We start from the raw sequence: 16,727 nt of genomic DNA, 5'->3' as shown, positions 1-16,727 counted from the left end.
CTGGTTTGAAATGATTCTCCTTTAGGAGACACAGGGGTGGGGAGGGGGCTTCCGAGGAGGCCCCGTCTGCACGTACGTGCTGGTTTGTCTGAATTCCCCCAACAATGCCAAGTCCAGCAACGGGTATATGCTGTGCTCTAGCCACCGCTTGGCCCTAGAGGTGCAGTAGTGAATGAAAAGCAGAGATGGCCTCTGTGCAAACAGAGCTGGCAAGTAATGGTGAAGGAGGTGACGAGAGGGGACCCAGGGGTGTGTCCTGGGGGCTTGTCGCAGGGTGGACAGTGTCCTGGGAGATGAATGCAGAGGATTCGGTCAGCTGAAAATGTTAGCTTCGGACGACAGAGTGTGGAGGGACGCTGGCAGAGGAAATGACAAGTGTGCGTGTCTAGGGACACGAACACATTCCCCCCCTGGCTGTGCCCTGGGTCCCTGTGAGCGCCACAAATCCTTTCCGCAGTCTCCTCTAGGTAGGGATTGAAGACTGAGTCCCGGATGAGACTCACCAGCCTGATGGGGCAGCAGGAAGCGCCCACCCAGGACCGAGGACTGTCCTTGGGGTCAGATTGTCATCTCTTGGTGCTGCCCATTTGTAGCCAGAGACACTCCTGCAAGAAGCACCCTGGGCAGGTTTGTGGCCGCTGACAGGCATCCAGGCGGATCCGGCAGTGGGGCTGCGGAGCAGGGAACCTATTAACCCTCTGGATAATGAGCAATGAGAGCTTCCCTTGCAAGGAATGAGGTGCTGCCACGCAGGGGAGGGGACTGAGACCCTGAGGCCCCGGTGACAGACACTGCAGCCTCTGCCACTGCTCCCCCACCTGACATGCCCCGTTGCTGTTCATCAGTTTTCTAAGCAGAAGGAATTCCGTCGGGATAAAAATAACTTCTGACAAATCCCTTTCACTTATCTGCATAATCGTCCATGGTGAAAACAAAATAAAATTTGAAGCCATGCCGGTTTTTACCTGTTATATTTCACCAGCTTAAGAAATTAAAAAAAAAAAATGGATTTCTTTGTTCTGCCCACCTGGACCTGCTGGATTCAACACTCATTTCCTTTCCCTTTGGAAACCTCATTTGGCTTAGGTCTTTTATATTCCTTGCTCATTGTTCCCAAGGTCAGTGATCCACTAGCAGCCTGAAGTTAATATTTAAAAGCAATATTTGCAACGAATTAAGAAATACTGGGACAAAACCCCCCTGAGTACGCTCATTCACGTGTGATATCAGAGTCAGGCTTCAGAAACCAGAGCGAGGTTGGGACTGAACTGGGCTGAGAACAGCGTCCTGGCTTGGCCGCGGGAGGACACCCCCTGGCCTTGGGTGGAGGTAAAATCGTGTGCCATGCTGCGAGACATGTCATAATTTGCCAGCACACTTAGAAGTATCTGTCACTCTCCGTCTGGGCTTATTAATAATGCAGTAGTTCTGGGACTTCATTGCAGCTGGATGGAGCCTGCCTCACATGTAAATGTTAATAACCCTTTTGTGGTGGCTTCAGTCCTGCTGGTAGCTGCGGTTTAGCATTGGGTCAGGACTCTGCTTGGCTGTCTTGTTACAGTTCCAGTATTGCTGTAAATCTGGTGAACTTGGGCCTCTACCTTAACCTCCCCGGGACTCAGTTTCCTCATTGGTCCAGTGAGGCAGTCGGCATGGAGCACCGTAATCCGTGCAGCTCCAGCGTCTGCTGGTGATAATGGTGCAGATGGTGACTTCTGCCGCGGCTCCTCTGTGCCTTTGCCGGCTGTGTCACGTGCACATCCCGATAGGATCCCCACTTCAGTCCTGGTGCGGCTCTGCAGGATGACAGCCTGAGGGGGTGCCGTTGTCCCCCTCACTTGGAGGTGGGGAAACCGAGCCAGTGCCTTGACCACCTGTGGACATCTCCTTGGAGCAGGTCCCTCCAGGTGGCTGTGAGTGCTGACAGGACCAAGAGTTCTGAGCAGCTCTGGCCAGGGCTCTGCTGGGTTCCCAGAGCCATCAGTGCAAGCTGCGCGGCCTTGGGCTTATGGAGGTTGTGCTGTAAACAGAAGCGCCAGAGTGATCTGAGGCTCCGGTGGAGGCCGTCCAGCTTAGACGTAACCTCAGCCCCTGGCCCATCCCTTTTCTTCCCTCTTTGGGACAATTGTAACCTGGAAGAAAAGCAGTTGCACTTAGAATTCTGAGCTGGTGTTGAGTTTGGCTTTCGGGAACGTGCGAGGCTAAAAATAAACAGCAGCTTGGCAATCCCAGCCCTGGCTCAGCAGCCCCGCGTTTGGAGCCTGTGAGTCGGACGCCGCCCCTGTTGGCATCTCTGGGTTACCGGGGGCCTCTGCACATCCCCAGTGTGCAGACTGTGACATAACCCATCCCAGTGGCTTCTGAATCCTCCGGCTACGACCAGGGAAGTATTTGTTGGAAGCAAACTTGCCATTTGCCAGTGGTCAGTTAATTCTGGTCACGGAGTCCTCCGTGTTGGTGGCAGTGGGTTGATTTCATTAGCCACTTAGTGTGCACTGCGACTGTCTTATTTAAGTTGCAGGATAGTAGGAGCTGGCAGGGCACATCGACTTTGGTTTAAGGTGGCAGTTCTCAAACCTCGGACACAGCTGAATCACATGGGGATTTATCAAAACGCCGCACCAGGTCTTCCCCCAGCCCCCACCCCTCAGTTCACTGCATGCAGGTGACTCACTGCCCTGGCTTTGACAGAGCGCTCTCCAGAGTCTGCCTGTCCTGGAGCTGGTTTGTTGCTCTCTTGGGGTACTCACCTGCTGCTGACTTCCAGCTGACCTTCTTTTCCCTTGTCCCTGCCTGGGCAGCTGTGGTCACTCTTGTGTTCACAGATCCTGGTTCCATACAGGAAGTGTAAATCTGTCCTGAGATTGCTTCGTCATTAGGTCCCTTCCTTGAGACATCACCGTGGCGATAGAGACATCCTCAGCGCAGTGCTTGGCGGGGACAGGCGGGGTGGGGTGAGTACTGGAGAGTGAGGAGTGACTCTCCATGGAGATAAAAGCATCCCAGCCCTGGCTTCGGAGCAGGACCTGGCCCGGTCAAATACAAATCGGCTTTGCTGTTTAAATCTGGAAATAGAACACATTTTTCATGGCAGGAGAAAAATCTGCCTCTTCTGAGGAACCATCATCTCTTTTATGGGGATTTTGGGAAATAGAGGATTGGGAACCGGGTTACGGTGAATTATATTTTTCAGAACCTCTTACAAGATGAAAGGGCAGCGGGTGGCTGGTGGTGGGTGCGAGTCTTTGAAGGCAAAGCTGCTCCCTGGCACCGGGTGCCTCTCTTCTGAGCCTGTTCATACAACTCTTGGCTTCCAACCCACTCCAGTCTGAAAAAACATCCATGTAACAACGTGAATCAACAGGCCAGAGAGGAAGAGAAGCGCCATGGGCCCCCAGGCAGAGCTGGCTCGGGCCCCGTGGGGCCTGTTGCATCCTGGCAATTTGCTGCAGCGTTGTCCTGAGTTGGCCAGGCTCCTGCTCAAAGAGCTGAGGGTCATTGAATTAATTAAGGTCTTTGCTTGCAACACAGCCTTCTTGGGTGGCATCGCCATGGTGATCCAGGCAGAGGCTTTCTGAGCAGCAGCCATCCGGTGCTCTGGGGAGCGTGGCCCGTGTGGAGCAGCAGTGCCTTGCCCCGGACACTGCCCGGCTCCCCAGATGAGAGCAGCAACCCGCACTCCCAGCCTCCAGCTTGATGTGGCGGCCCGCCCCCCATCCGTGCCTCTGGGCCCTTGGTAGGAACAGAGCCCCGGCTGCCTCTGAGCGATGCCCTGCATCGTGGTGGTGGAACGTGGCCGGGAGTGAGGTCACACCTTGTGAATGGCAGGGAGGCTGCCAGCGCGTGTTCTGGGATTAGAGCGCGGGCTTGTTCTCGCCAAGTGATGCTAATGCCGTGTTTACGACCGTGTTTCCTCCGGGTGCCCGCCCCCGGCCCTGCCTTCCGGGTCCTCGCTCAGGCCCTGCAGAACAGCCTTCACGGGCTTGGGGGACGTCCCTCTCGCTGGGCTACGGTAGCCCTTTCGCATCCTTCAGAGACTCCTGTCAGCGGCCATGGTTAGGTTCACGCCCCCTGTGTCGGTAGCCTCGGAGGCTGAGGTCTCTGGGCCCCGCTGCCTGCCCGCGAGTCTCAGCTCCATGTTTCACAAGCTGTTTGACTCTTGGCAATATTTATTTTCTCTGTGCCTCAGTTTTCTCATCTATAAAATGAGGCTGTGGTTAGGACTAAATGGGACAAGGTCTCCCGCCTGTAGCGAGCCCTGCTGAGTATGGGTCTAAAAGGTCCGTGAGTCAGGGAGCTTCCTCCAAGGGTGGGTCCTGGACTAGCCCCGCTGGCTGGCGTCACCTGGAGCTTGCTACAAATGTAAGATCCTGGGCCCCACAGCAGACCCTTGGGCTCAGAATTTGCGTTTTAACAAGGCTCCTGGGGACTCCTCTGGAGAGGCGCTTTCTAGAATGCTGCCTGCCGGCATGTGGCAATGAGGGAGGCGACTGGGCAGAGCTGGGAGCGGTTTCTCTTGGTCAGTCTCCCGTGCCCATGACCTGCCTGGACTCTGCCCGCTTCCCGAGGCAGGGCCTCCCTCCCGGGGCCTCTCTCCGGTCACTGTGAGGACGCTGGATTTTAGTTCTAACTTGCGTTGGCTGCCGTAGCTGTGGAGGGAGTAGTAAGCCCTCGGTTTGTTGGGAAACTGAGGCCTGTGAGGTTCGGGCTGGCCTGGAGCCACCAGCCAGGACAAGTCTGAGCGTTGGCTCGGCCCCTGCCCCAGCTCACAGCAGCCACTGTGGACGAGGGTGCCCGGGAGGCTGCAGAGCAGGTGGGGTTTGGTGATCATTCAAAAGAGGAAAAACTGCCAACCCAAGAGAGGAGGCTGGGCGGTTTCGGTTAACAAGAGATGGAACTGGCTAGGCCAGGTGTGCCTCTGAAGCAGGCGGGCACCACAGGGCAGAATTCACAGTCACCCGTGTAAGGTTTAAACATTAAACTATAGGGTGGCCTCATTTAAGAGCAGACCATTTTATAAGGCACACGGTGCTGTCTAGACTTGGGAGCATTTATGGACGTGGCTGCTCTGTGTCGGGCACAGACACCTGGCTCCCCTGCCCCAGTCTCGCTGTGTGGGAACGAGGTGGCTGGCTTGGGGTGGGGTGTGATTTCAGACCTCGGTCATCTCTTCTTGCTCAGTCCTTTCCTTACTTCCGTTTTTCTTTGTAGAAATGAGAGTCTAGGGAAACTGGAGACGGCTCTCCTCCCCAGTGCGGGGCACGTCTGCACCGCTCTCTGGTAGCCCCGGGCTGCAGGGGAGTTGGGTCATTCTGGCGTAAGTGTCTGCTCATTGCCGGTGTCTCTCCCCCGCCTCCCACCTGGAGGGCTGGCAGAGCAAACTGCTCCCTCCGTGCAGGGCGCGCCTGGCACGAGGCAGGTGCTCATGCCCCATCCCTGATCCTCAAGGCTGAAGTGGGTGTCTTGAGGCAGGCTTTTGATTCTGAGCAGCAACACTCCATTTTCCCTGTTGAGCCGAATGGCAGCGGTCAAAGGACAGGTGGGGGGATGGCCCTGGGGCTGCTCTGGGGGTACAAGCTGCTCTCCTGCCAGCCTGGCCTGGGCCTCGTGGCCATGCACCAGTGGTGGCCCAGCTGTTCTGAGCGTCCTGCTCTCCCAGAGGAGGCTGCCATTTCACGACTGAGGACGGAGATCGTCTTGTCCTTCATGAACTCGGGGAGTGAATGTGGTCTCCGTGCCTGAGACTTCCATTTGCTGTCCCTCGAGGAATGAAGAGGAGGAAAGGGAGAAAGGAAGTCCCCCCGCCCCACTGGTTAAAAAATGAACCTGGCCCAGCTTGTCCTTCAGCACCAGGGATCTGTGAGGTGGATCCTCTCCTTGAGAATGAGGAGCTGGTGCCCTGGGAAGTTCTGTACTGCCCAGGGTCCTCCAGCCACAGAATGGGTTTAGTCAGCCAGCACTCGGGCCATGTTCCTGATCATCAGGCCATACTGCCCATCAGCGCGCTGGCTGGGTTTTCCCCTCAGCTCAGGGAAGCAGGCACGCATTCATGCTGGGACTACAGCTACAGATCTCCTTCCAGCCCTTTGAAAACGTCTGCACGTTTCTTAGCTCTCTGGCCCCACAGAAACGGGCCCAATATGCTGCAAACAGGAGAGAAGAAAGACAGTTTCAGCTGATGTAAAATGCAACCTAGGAGCCCTTCAAAGAATGGATAAAGAAAATGTGATACATATGTATATACATATATATATATACACATACATTTATATCTATATGATGGAATATTACTCAGCTTTGAAGAATGAAATTCTGGTATTTGCTGGTAAATGAATGGAGCTGGAGAATATCATGCTAAGTGAGATAAGCCAAACCCAAAAAATCAAAGATCAAATATTTTCTCTGATATGCGAATACTGATTCACAATAAGGGGTATGGCTAGGGAAAAATAGAGTTACTTTATATTTGGTAGAGGGGAGGGAAGGGAGGGGAAGGGGTGTGGGGGAAGGAAGGGTAGTAGAGTGAAACAGACATTATTATCTCATGTACATGTATGACTGCATGACGGATGTGATCCTGCAATGTGTATAATCAGAAAAATGAGAGATAACACTCCATTTATGTATGACCTATCAGAATGTATAAATGCACTCTACTGTCATGTTCAACTAATTAGAACAAATGAAAAAAAATTAAAAAAGAGAAATGCTCTGAAGAAGATAGAATGGGAAGGATGTAGAGAGAGGGTGGCAGCTGTGTCAGCTGGAGAGGTCAGGAAGGCCCTTGGGAGGTGGCCCCAAGCTGAAACTTGAATGACAAAAGGATGCAAAGATCACAGTGTCTGCATCTTGTGTCACGCGTCAGGTGCTTAATGGATGCTGGCTGTTAGGACTGATGCCACTGTGTTCTTGGTTTGCCATTACTGGCCGACTGGCCTCAGGTGGATCATCCGTGGCGTGAACAGAGTCTTTTCCCTCCCACCTTGGCAGTTGCGGGTTCTAAGTGGCTTTCCAGCATTTGTCTCTCCCTAGGTTACCACCACCCCTTTGAAACGGGAGCAGAATGACCCCTCCCATGTTTTTGGTGGAAGATCATTGTAGGGAGAGGGGAGCTTTCGGGGGGGACAGCTGCTGGGGTTCTTAGCATTTACGGAGCCCTTTGAGTTTCCGCAGTGCCGAGTGGCATCTGGTTAGAATGTGGGCACTTTCCTTTTCATACCCAGCGAGGGGCATCTCCCGGGTAATTGCTCCGTGAGGCCATCGCCTGGTCGCTTGCTGTTAGTAGGGGGCTGACAGGGGGCTCGTTTTCTTACCGCCAGAATGTTGCTACCCTCCCCTGACCCTGGATGGTGAAAGAATTTATTCTTATTGTAATTTGACAGCGGGGCCTCCTGGAGGCCAAGTTCAGCTTGCTGCATAATCACAGGGGTTGTTTCTACCCTTGGCCCATCTTTAGTTTATGGAGGAATGTGGGAGTTGGTCCAGCAGCCACCCACATCCTCCCGGCCTGTGTGTGTTCACTGTCTGCTTCCTCCAAGAGCAGACTCCCAGGATGCAGGCCTCTCTCAGACAAAATCAAGCCCTCCAGTCGTGTCTTCACATTTGACGCAGCAGAGGAGGCCTTCCTTCCTGCATGCGGAATGGGCTGTGGTGAGGTCGGGGGTAGCGCCGAGCCTGGCACCCTCGTCGTGAAAAGGGGCTCATTCATGTCTCTGCAGCTCCCTTAGCCGGCCACGGGGTCCAGCCAGGGCCGTCCCTGCCCCGGGTCCCAGCAGGGTGTCCTGGTTTCATTGGTGCTTTCTCCACACTTGATGGCCCTTGTAGCTAGAATGGCAGAGGGGTCTGAATCATCGTGTGCCCATGCCTGTCCTGGCAGTAGTAGTTCACGGGGTGGTCACTTCCTTCTCTATTGCCCCGATTTCACTGTCTACCATGGACCCCGCTCCTCCTTTCTTCTTTCCTTTCCTTCTCTTGCTCTCTGCCTGCACTGAATGTTTTCTCAGGTCCACCATGTGCCAAGCACAGAGTAAGACTGGCGATACAGCGAGTGGTGAATAAGATCTCCGCTAGTCCAGAGTCAGGAAAAGACCCAGATCCTGCCTCAGTTACAACCAGGGAAGGGACTGATTGCACAGGAGGACTGCAGGGAGCTGCGGGGTTGGATTTAACTTGCTCTGGGGGAGGGTGGCAAATAGCAAAAGCAGCTTCCCAGTTCTTAGGGAGTCATGATGGACAGACTGTAGTTCAGGAGTGTTTTGGTTGCCAGCGCTTGGTGGAGAGGTAGCTCCTGTGGAAATTACAGATGCTCCCAGATGTGAATCCATTCCTGGTGTGGCAGACCTGTGGTCTTCACCCTGGGATTAGTCAAGGTTTAGCTGCAGCTGCTCACAGGAAGGAATTTTTTTTTTTTTTTTCTTTCTGCAGATAGCTCCATCCCTGTAATCCAGGGGGTGGGTGGTACAGGTGAATCTCAAGGTCACAAGAGGATCCACTGGAGAGGGAGCTAAGCAGGCTTTGGGAGAGGGTAGTAGATTGGTGGTGGGCTTCCTTGTTCCCCATGGATACCCCCTCTACTGTGCATTTTTGCCTCCTTAGAGCCCTGGTGGATTAAATTACCAACCAATTTGTGTATGAACTAAGCTGAATCCATTGGCAAATATATTTTTTCCTTATTAGATTCCTGTTTTTAAAGCCTTTTTTATTTATTTGTTTCTTTTGAGTGGTTGCTGTGTGCCTTGGCCCTAGCAGCTCTCTACAGTTTTCAGACTCCATTGGCAGGGCGCTTTTGGAACCGACTGGGGCTGGGCAGGGAGACTAGCTGTCACTCTCTTTGTCTTATCCCAATTTATCCCCTGAACCTGTTTGTCACACCACGTGCAGTTGAAGATGCCTTGGGCTGGAGGAGGGCGTAGGAAGGATCTGGCTCCCGAGCAAGTGCATAAACACAGCAGAGCCTGGAGTCTTGAAACCTGGGAGTTTGAGGCAGAACGGAACTCCAGATTGGCCAGGAAATAGTGATTTTTTTAAAGTCACCGCTGCGGCTGCTGTGCAGTGGTACGAATTCCACCGATTTAATCAATACCCTGTAAACCAAGCTTGCCTTTCTTCTCTTTTCAAAGAATCTGGATTCCTACACTAAGTGAATGTGACCACGTTAAGCAGCCTCCGCTTTAAGAAAAATAGTCTGCTCCCAAAACTCCAGGCTGTTCAAACCTGATGTGTGCTGTTGCCTGGAGAAGGGTGTTTCTTCTAGAAATGAAAGACACGACAGGGGGTATTTCGAAGCTTTGTTTTGGTGATTGTCAGTTCTGCCAACGAGTAACATCTGTATTTATTTTCCAAACTCCCCCAATGGCTGATTTGCATCTGTTTAGTTCTCTGAATAACATTTCATTTCCTGACTTTATAGGTTGCTATAAAATCCATTCGTAAGGACAAAATTAAGGATGAACAAGACATGGTTCACATCAGACGAGAGATTGAGATCATGTCATCCCTCAGCCATCCTCATATCATCAGTATTTATGAAGGTCAGTGGTCTCTCTTTTTTTTTTTCACTCCTGTATCAGTTACCATTTCTCATACCGTGGGGGCCCACCAAGACTTTTAGGTAATTGCCCTTTTGGGCAAGAGCCAAGTATTTCTTCCTCATGATGCAAAAATAGTCGGGTGTTATCTTTTATTTGGTTACCTTGAATGCAACCAGACACATGCAGGGCAGCTCACTTTGGTCATAAAACATCTCTGGCAGGCACCTTTTTTCCATCTTCCTGGTTCTTTGGCTGTTGCTAAGCAACCCACCTTATTTGAAAGCTGGTCTGCAAGACAGTCCCGGTTTCTGGAAAATGGCAGTTTGCTGGGTGACCAGGAACGGTGGGTATGTTGCCAGTGTCCTTCCCCAGAGCCGATGGCTTTGCTGGTGGCATGAAGAGCTTTTGCCAAGTTAGGCTGTTAGAATGAACCCCGAGCAGGTCCAGGAAGCACCAGGAAAGAGGGTTGGTACCGCAGATGCTCTGCAAGTGGAGTCCAAATTGTGGCTGGTGTTTATAAAAGAGCAGGGTGGGGAAAAGCTTATAAAAATGCTCATGCTGCAGTTCAACACTGTGGTCCTGCAGGGAAGAAATGGAAAGTATAAACCTCCCACAGCCTGTAATTTTTTTTTTAATATCCTGTAAAGAAATTACACAAGCAATATGTGTTTATTACAGAAATGCTTGAAGTATAAATGTTAAAATTTAAAAAAATAATTTCTGTTTTAACTCCTGGCTTGGTAAATAACTTTGTGTCTTTATTTTAAACCTATTTCTCTATAACTATATGTGGTTTTTATCCAAAGTTAGATTATTCTGTTTATACCATTTCTTAGCTTACTCTTTGTCATTTGTTATGTGTTTCTTCCTATGTCAATAAATGTTCCCTGTAAGGACATTTTAAAAGGCCTTATAATATTCCATTTATGGACATACCATCATTTATTGAATTTAATTCCTTTTGCCAACCATTTAAGTAGTTCCAAATTTCTGACTGTTATGGACAGAGTTTTATTTTCCCTCCTGTGCATTATTTTCACTTTCACTTTTAATTATTTTCTTATGAAAAATTCCCAATCTTGAACTTAAATGAGTCAAAGTGTTTCCCCACAATATTTTTAGGTTTGCGGTTGAGTCAGAAAAGGAACCTATTTTTAATTTCTGGTTTGATCATAAGAAGTTATCCGGTAGGGCTAAAAACAGAGGATGACCCTGAAATTTTTAGTTTTGTTTCATCTGGTTCCCTGATCTTTTTGGCCATTACTTTTTCCTGCTGCTTCTGTTTTTGCTTTTTATCTACAAGTCAGTGTTGATAATATGTTTTATCCTGCTCTTTCTGTAGCTCATTTTTGGCTGAGAGCATTTTTAAGGGAGATTTTCATTCACTCATGTATTCATTCCACAAACATCTCTTGCAGTGATTCTCAAAGTGTGTTCTCTGGGCCAGCAGCATCAGCATCACTTGAGATGCTGAGAAACAATACTCTCAGGCCTTACCTGGGACCTGCTGAATGGGAAACACTTGGGGTGGGACCAGGCAATCTCTGCTTTAACAAATTTGAGAACCATTGGTCTGTCGAGTGTCTGCTGTGAGTGAGGTTGCAGATTTAAAGATGAATTTGATATGGATCCCATCCTCAAGAAGTATCATGTGACATGTAAACAGCTTATTCTGACACTGTGGAAGCCTGGGATTAGAAGTTTTGGTGGTGCTATATGGCATCTCTACTGGGTCCTGAAAGACATGTTTTTGGTGAAGAATTAGCAAAAGTAGAATCCCATGCTGCTAAAGCCAATCTGAGTAGCACGTGCCTGGTGAATGAGTGCAGCTTCTAGAAGTTAGAAGTGAATGGAGATAGAAAGTGCAGGGTGGGTGTGAGTGTGTCCATTGTGGGGGTTTTTGCTCTGTGTGGCCTGGTCACCAGAGAAGCTGGGGTGAAGGATGACCTGCACCGTGTGGACCAGGGTGGGTCCTGCACTGTGAGCACTGCTGTGTTTGGGACATATTGGCTTAGCACAGGAACCCCTTTATCAGGAGGGCGGAGACAGCCTTCTTGCAGTGCAAAGCCTCTAGGCTCTTTATTCAGGAGGCTGGCTGTGGTCACCGAGCCCTGGCACGGGGAAGCCTGACTTCTGGACCTGCACTGTGCCCTCCTTGGGAACCAGACAGGATGAATGGAGAACAGGAAACCATTCCTCTGCCAAAGGGAAGGCCAGAGAGGAACCTTAATGGAAGAACATGCTATTACCAAAGTCGAGTTGGCCTCAGTCCAGCCCCTGCTGGAAACTTCAAGAAGAGAAGCCTTTGCTTTGTAACTTTAAACATGGGCTCCCATGTGAATTGAAGTTATTTTGGTGCCTAGTAATAGTTTCTATCAAGGCCTCAGGAAAGAGTGTGGGTCTGATTTTGTAAAACCCTTCAAACAGGTTTTGGAGAATCAGAAGAGGTAGGGTTTGCACATTGGATGGATTCGGGTTTTGTTTTCAAATCCTCCACCAGGGACCACCTGTAAGACTTTGGGCAATATGGTGGGCCTTAGTAACCACACCTATGGATGACTACTCTATCCCTCTCTTAGAGCTGTTGATAGCATTGAATGGCATGATACACATAGAGCTAAGCTCAAAAAAGATCACTCTGAGGCCCTGTGATCATCACATTTCAAGGGCTCAGTAGCCTCAAGTGACTAGTGACTACCATGTTGGACAGTGTAGATCTAGAACATTCTACCTTTGCAGAAAGTTGTTTGGACAGTGCTGGCGTATAATGTTTTATGTGTTATGTGCATGGTTAACTTTTTTTCTGGGGAGGAAGCACATAAGCTTTTACTGGACTCCTAAAGGGATTCCTGGTCTCAAATAGGTTAAGAAGAACTCATTGCTTTCAAGTATTTTGTGACCTATAAGGACCATTCAAATCAATGGGGGGTGTGTGTGTGTGTGTATGTGTGTGTGTGTGTGTGTTTTCTAGTCCAGAAAACTCCCAGGGATTTCAATGTGGTCTTTTTGTTAATTTCTTAGAGATTTCTGGTTTCTGTTCTGTTCCCTTTCCCTTCTCCCACGCAAGTTCTGTTTCTCCCACATTCACTAAATAACTGTGGAGGAGGGCAGCTCCCCTCCCTTCCCCGGGGGTTAGGAGCAGGCGATTGCCAAGGCTGCTTTCCAGCTCTCACACCTCTGCCTGTGACCCCACGGCCCCCAGCCCCGTGACTTCAGTTGCTTCACCGTCTGGGTCCCAAGATCTGCTGTGCGAGGAAAGCTGCTGCTCTGGCCTCTGTCCTTGGCTGGTAGATGTCTGTCTTCTATGTCTTCGCCTCATCTCCTCTGTAGGTGTCTGTGTCCAACCTTGCTCTTCTCAAGGACCCTGGTGGAGTGTCAGTAGATACTGCAATGGGCCCATGCTGATGACCCGCGTTAACTGAGCATCTCTGTCTTCAAGTAGAGTCGCATTCTGAGGCCCCAGGGCCCAGGGCTTCAATATGCATGTGGAGGAGGGGACCCAGTTCAGCCCCTCACGCTGGGTGTCATAACTGGCCTGTGGCCTGTTGCCCAGGCCTCCCGGCCACACTCGTTTCTCCCCGTCTGTGCCACAGCCCTGCGTTTCTGACCTGCGTCTTGCTCTGCTGACTCTGCAGCCATTTCTGTCTGGCCTTTTTCATCCTGCCTTGCTGTCCTTGGGCAGACCTGGGCGTGGCAGGGGCGAGGGTGGTAGCCCCAGTGGTGTTGGGACCCGAGTCTGTGGGCCTGTGTGCTGGTTGGTCTCCCTGTCATTCACAGAGGGGAACCTTCCTTCTGAAGCTGCTTGGTGACAGGTCCCTCAAGAGCCCGAGCTGAGTGCAGAGATGCATTAATTTGCTTAGTGGGAAATCCATGCCAAGCACCTAAGTGGCTATTTGAACATTAGCCAAGTGAATAGAAGCTGTTAAAGAACTTTACAGTTTCTCTTCAGTAAGAACCTTTATAATTAACACACACGCACGCACGCACGCACGCACACACACACACACACACGCCCCAAAGCAGTGACACTCCTAACCCTTATGTTTAAGAACTTTGGGTTTTCATGATGGAAAGAGTGTACCAACCAGTGATGTTAGAATACCAGTTCCAGAGAAGAAAGTAATCCATTATTCAAAAATGCCTGCTGTGTACTGGGCCCTATTCTAGGCATTGGGACAATAAAGGCAATTAAAATAAACTGCCTTCTCTCTTGGAGCTGATATTCAGGGAGGGGAAGAAGGAAGTCAGTGAGGTGAATGGATAAGGTGGTGAGGAGAGGCCTTTCTGACTGGTTCTTGAGCCAAGTGATTTTTGAGGAACTGATTTTTGAGCTGAGTCCTGAAGGAAGCAGGGTCTAAGCCCTTGGAAGAGCTGGCCCTTCCAGGCAAAGGGAACGGCATGTGCAGATACTCAGAGGAGGGAAGAGATTGTGTTGGTAGAAGGACACAGTGGATTTCTGAGGCGAGGGAAAGGGTGAGTAGAGCGGGGTGGAGGAGAGAGGAGGTTAGAGAGGGTCAGATCCTGACCACATGAACTAAAGGAAGGAGTGTGGATTCAACCCCAGGAATGATTGGAAGCTATTGAAAGGTTTTGAGAAGGAAGTGGCATTTTCAAATTTACACTTTAAAAATAATATTAATAATAGCTTGGATCTATTGAGAGTTTACCCTGTGCTAGGAGGTATGCATGTATTATCTCATTTAACCTTTATCTCTCTGAACCATTAGCACTCCTGTCTTATGGAAAGTTAGGCTTAGAGGGAAATTCACTTTCCAGAGTTGCCAATCAGTAAGTGGTGGTGGATCCGATTGTTGAATCCGGGTAGTGACACTTCGGAGCTGGTGCCCCTAATACTAACAGGGAACTTTGGTCTGCATTGACTCCTCATCAGAGAAAAGTATTGTCCTAGATCTGGTGATGCAGAGAAGCCTGGTCTTCACAGAGGTTGTTGTTCTATGTATCTGGAGCCTTAAGCCCAGCTTTCTAAGTATTTTAGAAAATATTTCTGCCAATATCTCAGGAAGAATCTTGCAGTCCACATCCAATAAACTCATAGTTCCAGTGTTCTCTAAACTGCAGAACATCATGAAAATGTAAGTTCTTTATATATCATTCCCATTACCTACAGGTCCCTAAAACCCATGTTGATTGATTCAACTCTGCTTACCCACTAAATCTCAAAAAATGGTGTCTTTCTCAAACCAGACCCAGGAATGAAGGTGATTAACCCCCAGATTTGTTAACTCTGGGTGGGCACAAACTCTAACTGGCTTATAATGCTAAGTAAACAGGAGAGGATAGACATCCACTCTCCACTGTACGTTAGGGTACCCTAATCAAGAGAGAAGAAAGAAGTCTCAGCAGCATCTCTGGGGTAGACTCCTGATTCCCTTCAAAGAAATTCCACTCTCTCAGCAGGGAGGTAATTGACAATATGGAAAAAACAGCCCAAAGGAAGTGCCCTGTGGAGCTTTTAGCGTGGTTGCCTAGGATGGAAGAGATAAAAAATATTTTTCACCCGAGGTTCTGATTTCAGGACAGTTTAAACATCAAAGACACATTGTCTCACCCCCATTTCCCCTTGGAAAGCCTAGGAGATCTGACTGAACATGCACTTGAGGGAAACTGGGAGTCCCATCTGCTCACAGCCTGGCATGTAAAAGCAAAGGCGGGCTGGTGGGGGAGACCAGGCCTAGCTCTTGCTTTCTGGAACTCTGTTCCCGGCCCTGTGAGATGACATCTCTGAACTGGCACTTTGCTGTGTGATAGGCCACACCTGGCTGATCCTTTCTTCACTCCTATCTGAAGTAAGGAGGGTCCTGGCTTTCTGGGACATGGTAGGAAGCCTCTTTAGTATTTATTAGCTATGATCATTCTCTTTGTTGGAAAATTTCCTCAAACCTAGGGGGAAAAAAATGAAGCAGACAAACAGATATGCCTCCTTCGGTAAACATGTCCAGCACCCACCTGCCCTGGGAGCCTTACACCTGCTGCTCATGAGAAGATGTGAGTTTGTATTTTTAAGTAGTCTCTGAATTCCTACAGTGAAGGCACTTTGGATGCATTTACCGTCAGTGAAAAAGTTCCTCCTATTTCTCTAGAAATTGCATTAAAATATGCTTTTTTAGGCTCTCTGTGCCTCCTTAGATTGTGGTAGATTCTTGTAGAAGGGAATATCACTCATCTCCTGTTGAAAATTTCTGCTCTTAAAAATCCAGACGAGCAGAGGAGAAATCAAGAGACAGGGTCTGCGCGGGAGCCCATAGTACCTATTAGATACCACAGGCCCCCTAACTTGTGGTCGGGGGGCAGAGGGGTTTGTGTAAGATATTTCCTCAGGATCCAGCAAAGGTCCAGGAGTCAGAAGGTGTTGCTGTGCATGCCTGTCCTTGGTAAATGACCCCTGAGAATGGCAGGGCCCTGGTGGACTGCCCGGGGATGCACTGGAACAGCGTTCTCAAAGGGCGGTGGGTGCCATCAGCTGGCCTGGCCTAGGTGTCCTGAATCAGAATCTCCAGGTGTGGGGGGCTACCGGGTGGGGCCCAGCCATTTGTGTAAGAAAAGGCCTTCATGGCATTCTGATGGACTCTTAGAGAAACCCCTCCTAGAAGCTCGGAGCCACAGCAAGGCCGCTTTTCCTTGCATCAGTTATTTGGAAGTGCTGACAGTGGAGGCAGGCTTCATTGTGCCGTCCAGGGGTCTCAGGCAGGAAGCCTTGCAAGCAGGTCCTGATTTAGGCTCTTCTGAAGGCAGGGGCTGGTTGCATTCCCCTAACCAGATCTGTGGTTGGTAGTACTATCCACTGCTCTCATTCACTCATTCACTTATTTAGTCTTTCATTCATTCACTCCATCATTCATTTTGCAAAAATTTATCGAGCCCTTGTGTTCCAGGTACTGACCTAGTAGGGCAAGTATATAATTTACCAACCACATAGGCTTAGGTTTAACTAAGCTCTCTGAGGCTCTAGTCTCCTTATCTATAAGTGGGTCTCTATCTGGCTACTCTGTGGATAAGTTTATAGGAGGAAATGAGCTAATTAATAAATTGCTAAGTACAATGCTGGGGTCATCAGTAAATGGTCTCACTTAATCCTGATGAAATGTTTTGGGGTCAATGAGTTGTCCTTTCTGGCTGAACCAGAAAGTTCTCTTGAGAGGTGGTAGGAGAGAAGGCTGAGGCCAGATCACCCAGATT

The 16,727-nt window shown here is 49.8% G+C and overlaps 1 protein-coding gene across 3 annotated transcripts in view; it reads left to right on the top strand.

The window, feature by feature from the left end:
* The window catches only part of NUAK1 (NUAK family kinase 1), a 67,579-nt gene that overhangs the window by 20,857 nt on the left and 29,995 nt on the right, over positions 1-16,727 (top strand). The window contains exons 2-3 of one of the 3 annotated variants that reach the window (XM_079141600.1): positions 8,881-9,054; positions 9,410-9,530. In XM_079141600.1, the coding sequence (XP_078997726.1) occupies positions 9,458-9,530 (73 nt within the window). In that variant the 5' untranslated portion in view covers positions 8,881-9,054; positions 9,410-9,457. Of the gene's footprint in view, positions 1-4,272; positions 4,911-8,880; positions 9,055-9,409; positions 9,531-16,727 lie in introns of those variants that run through there. The other 2 variants (XM_079141601.1, XM_079141599.1) reach the window with 2 other exon arrangements.

The sequence above is a fragment of the Sciurus vulgaris genome (assembly GCF_902686455.1).
Source record: "Sciurus vulgaris genome assembly, chromosome: 5".
Taxonomy (NCBI): domain Eukaryota; kingdom Metazoa; phylum Chordata; class Mammalia; order Rodentia; family Sciuridae; genus Sciurus; species Sciurus vulgaris.
The sequence above is the reverse complement of the archived record's forward strand: the minus strand, read 5'-3'. Positions and strand labels throughout refer to the sequence as shown.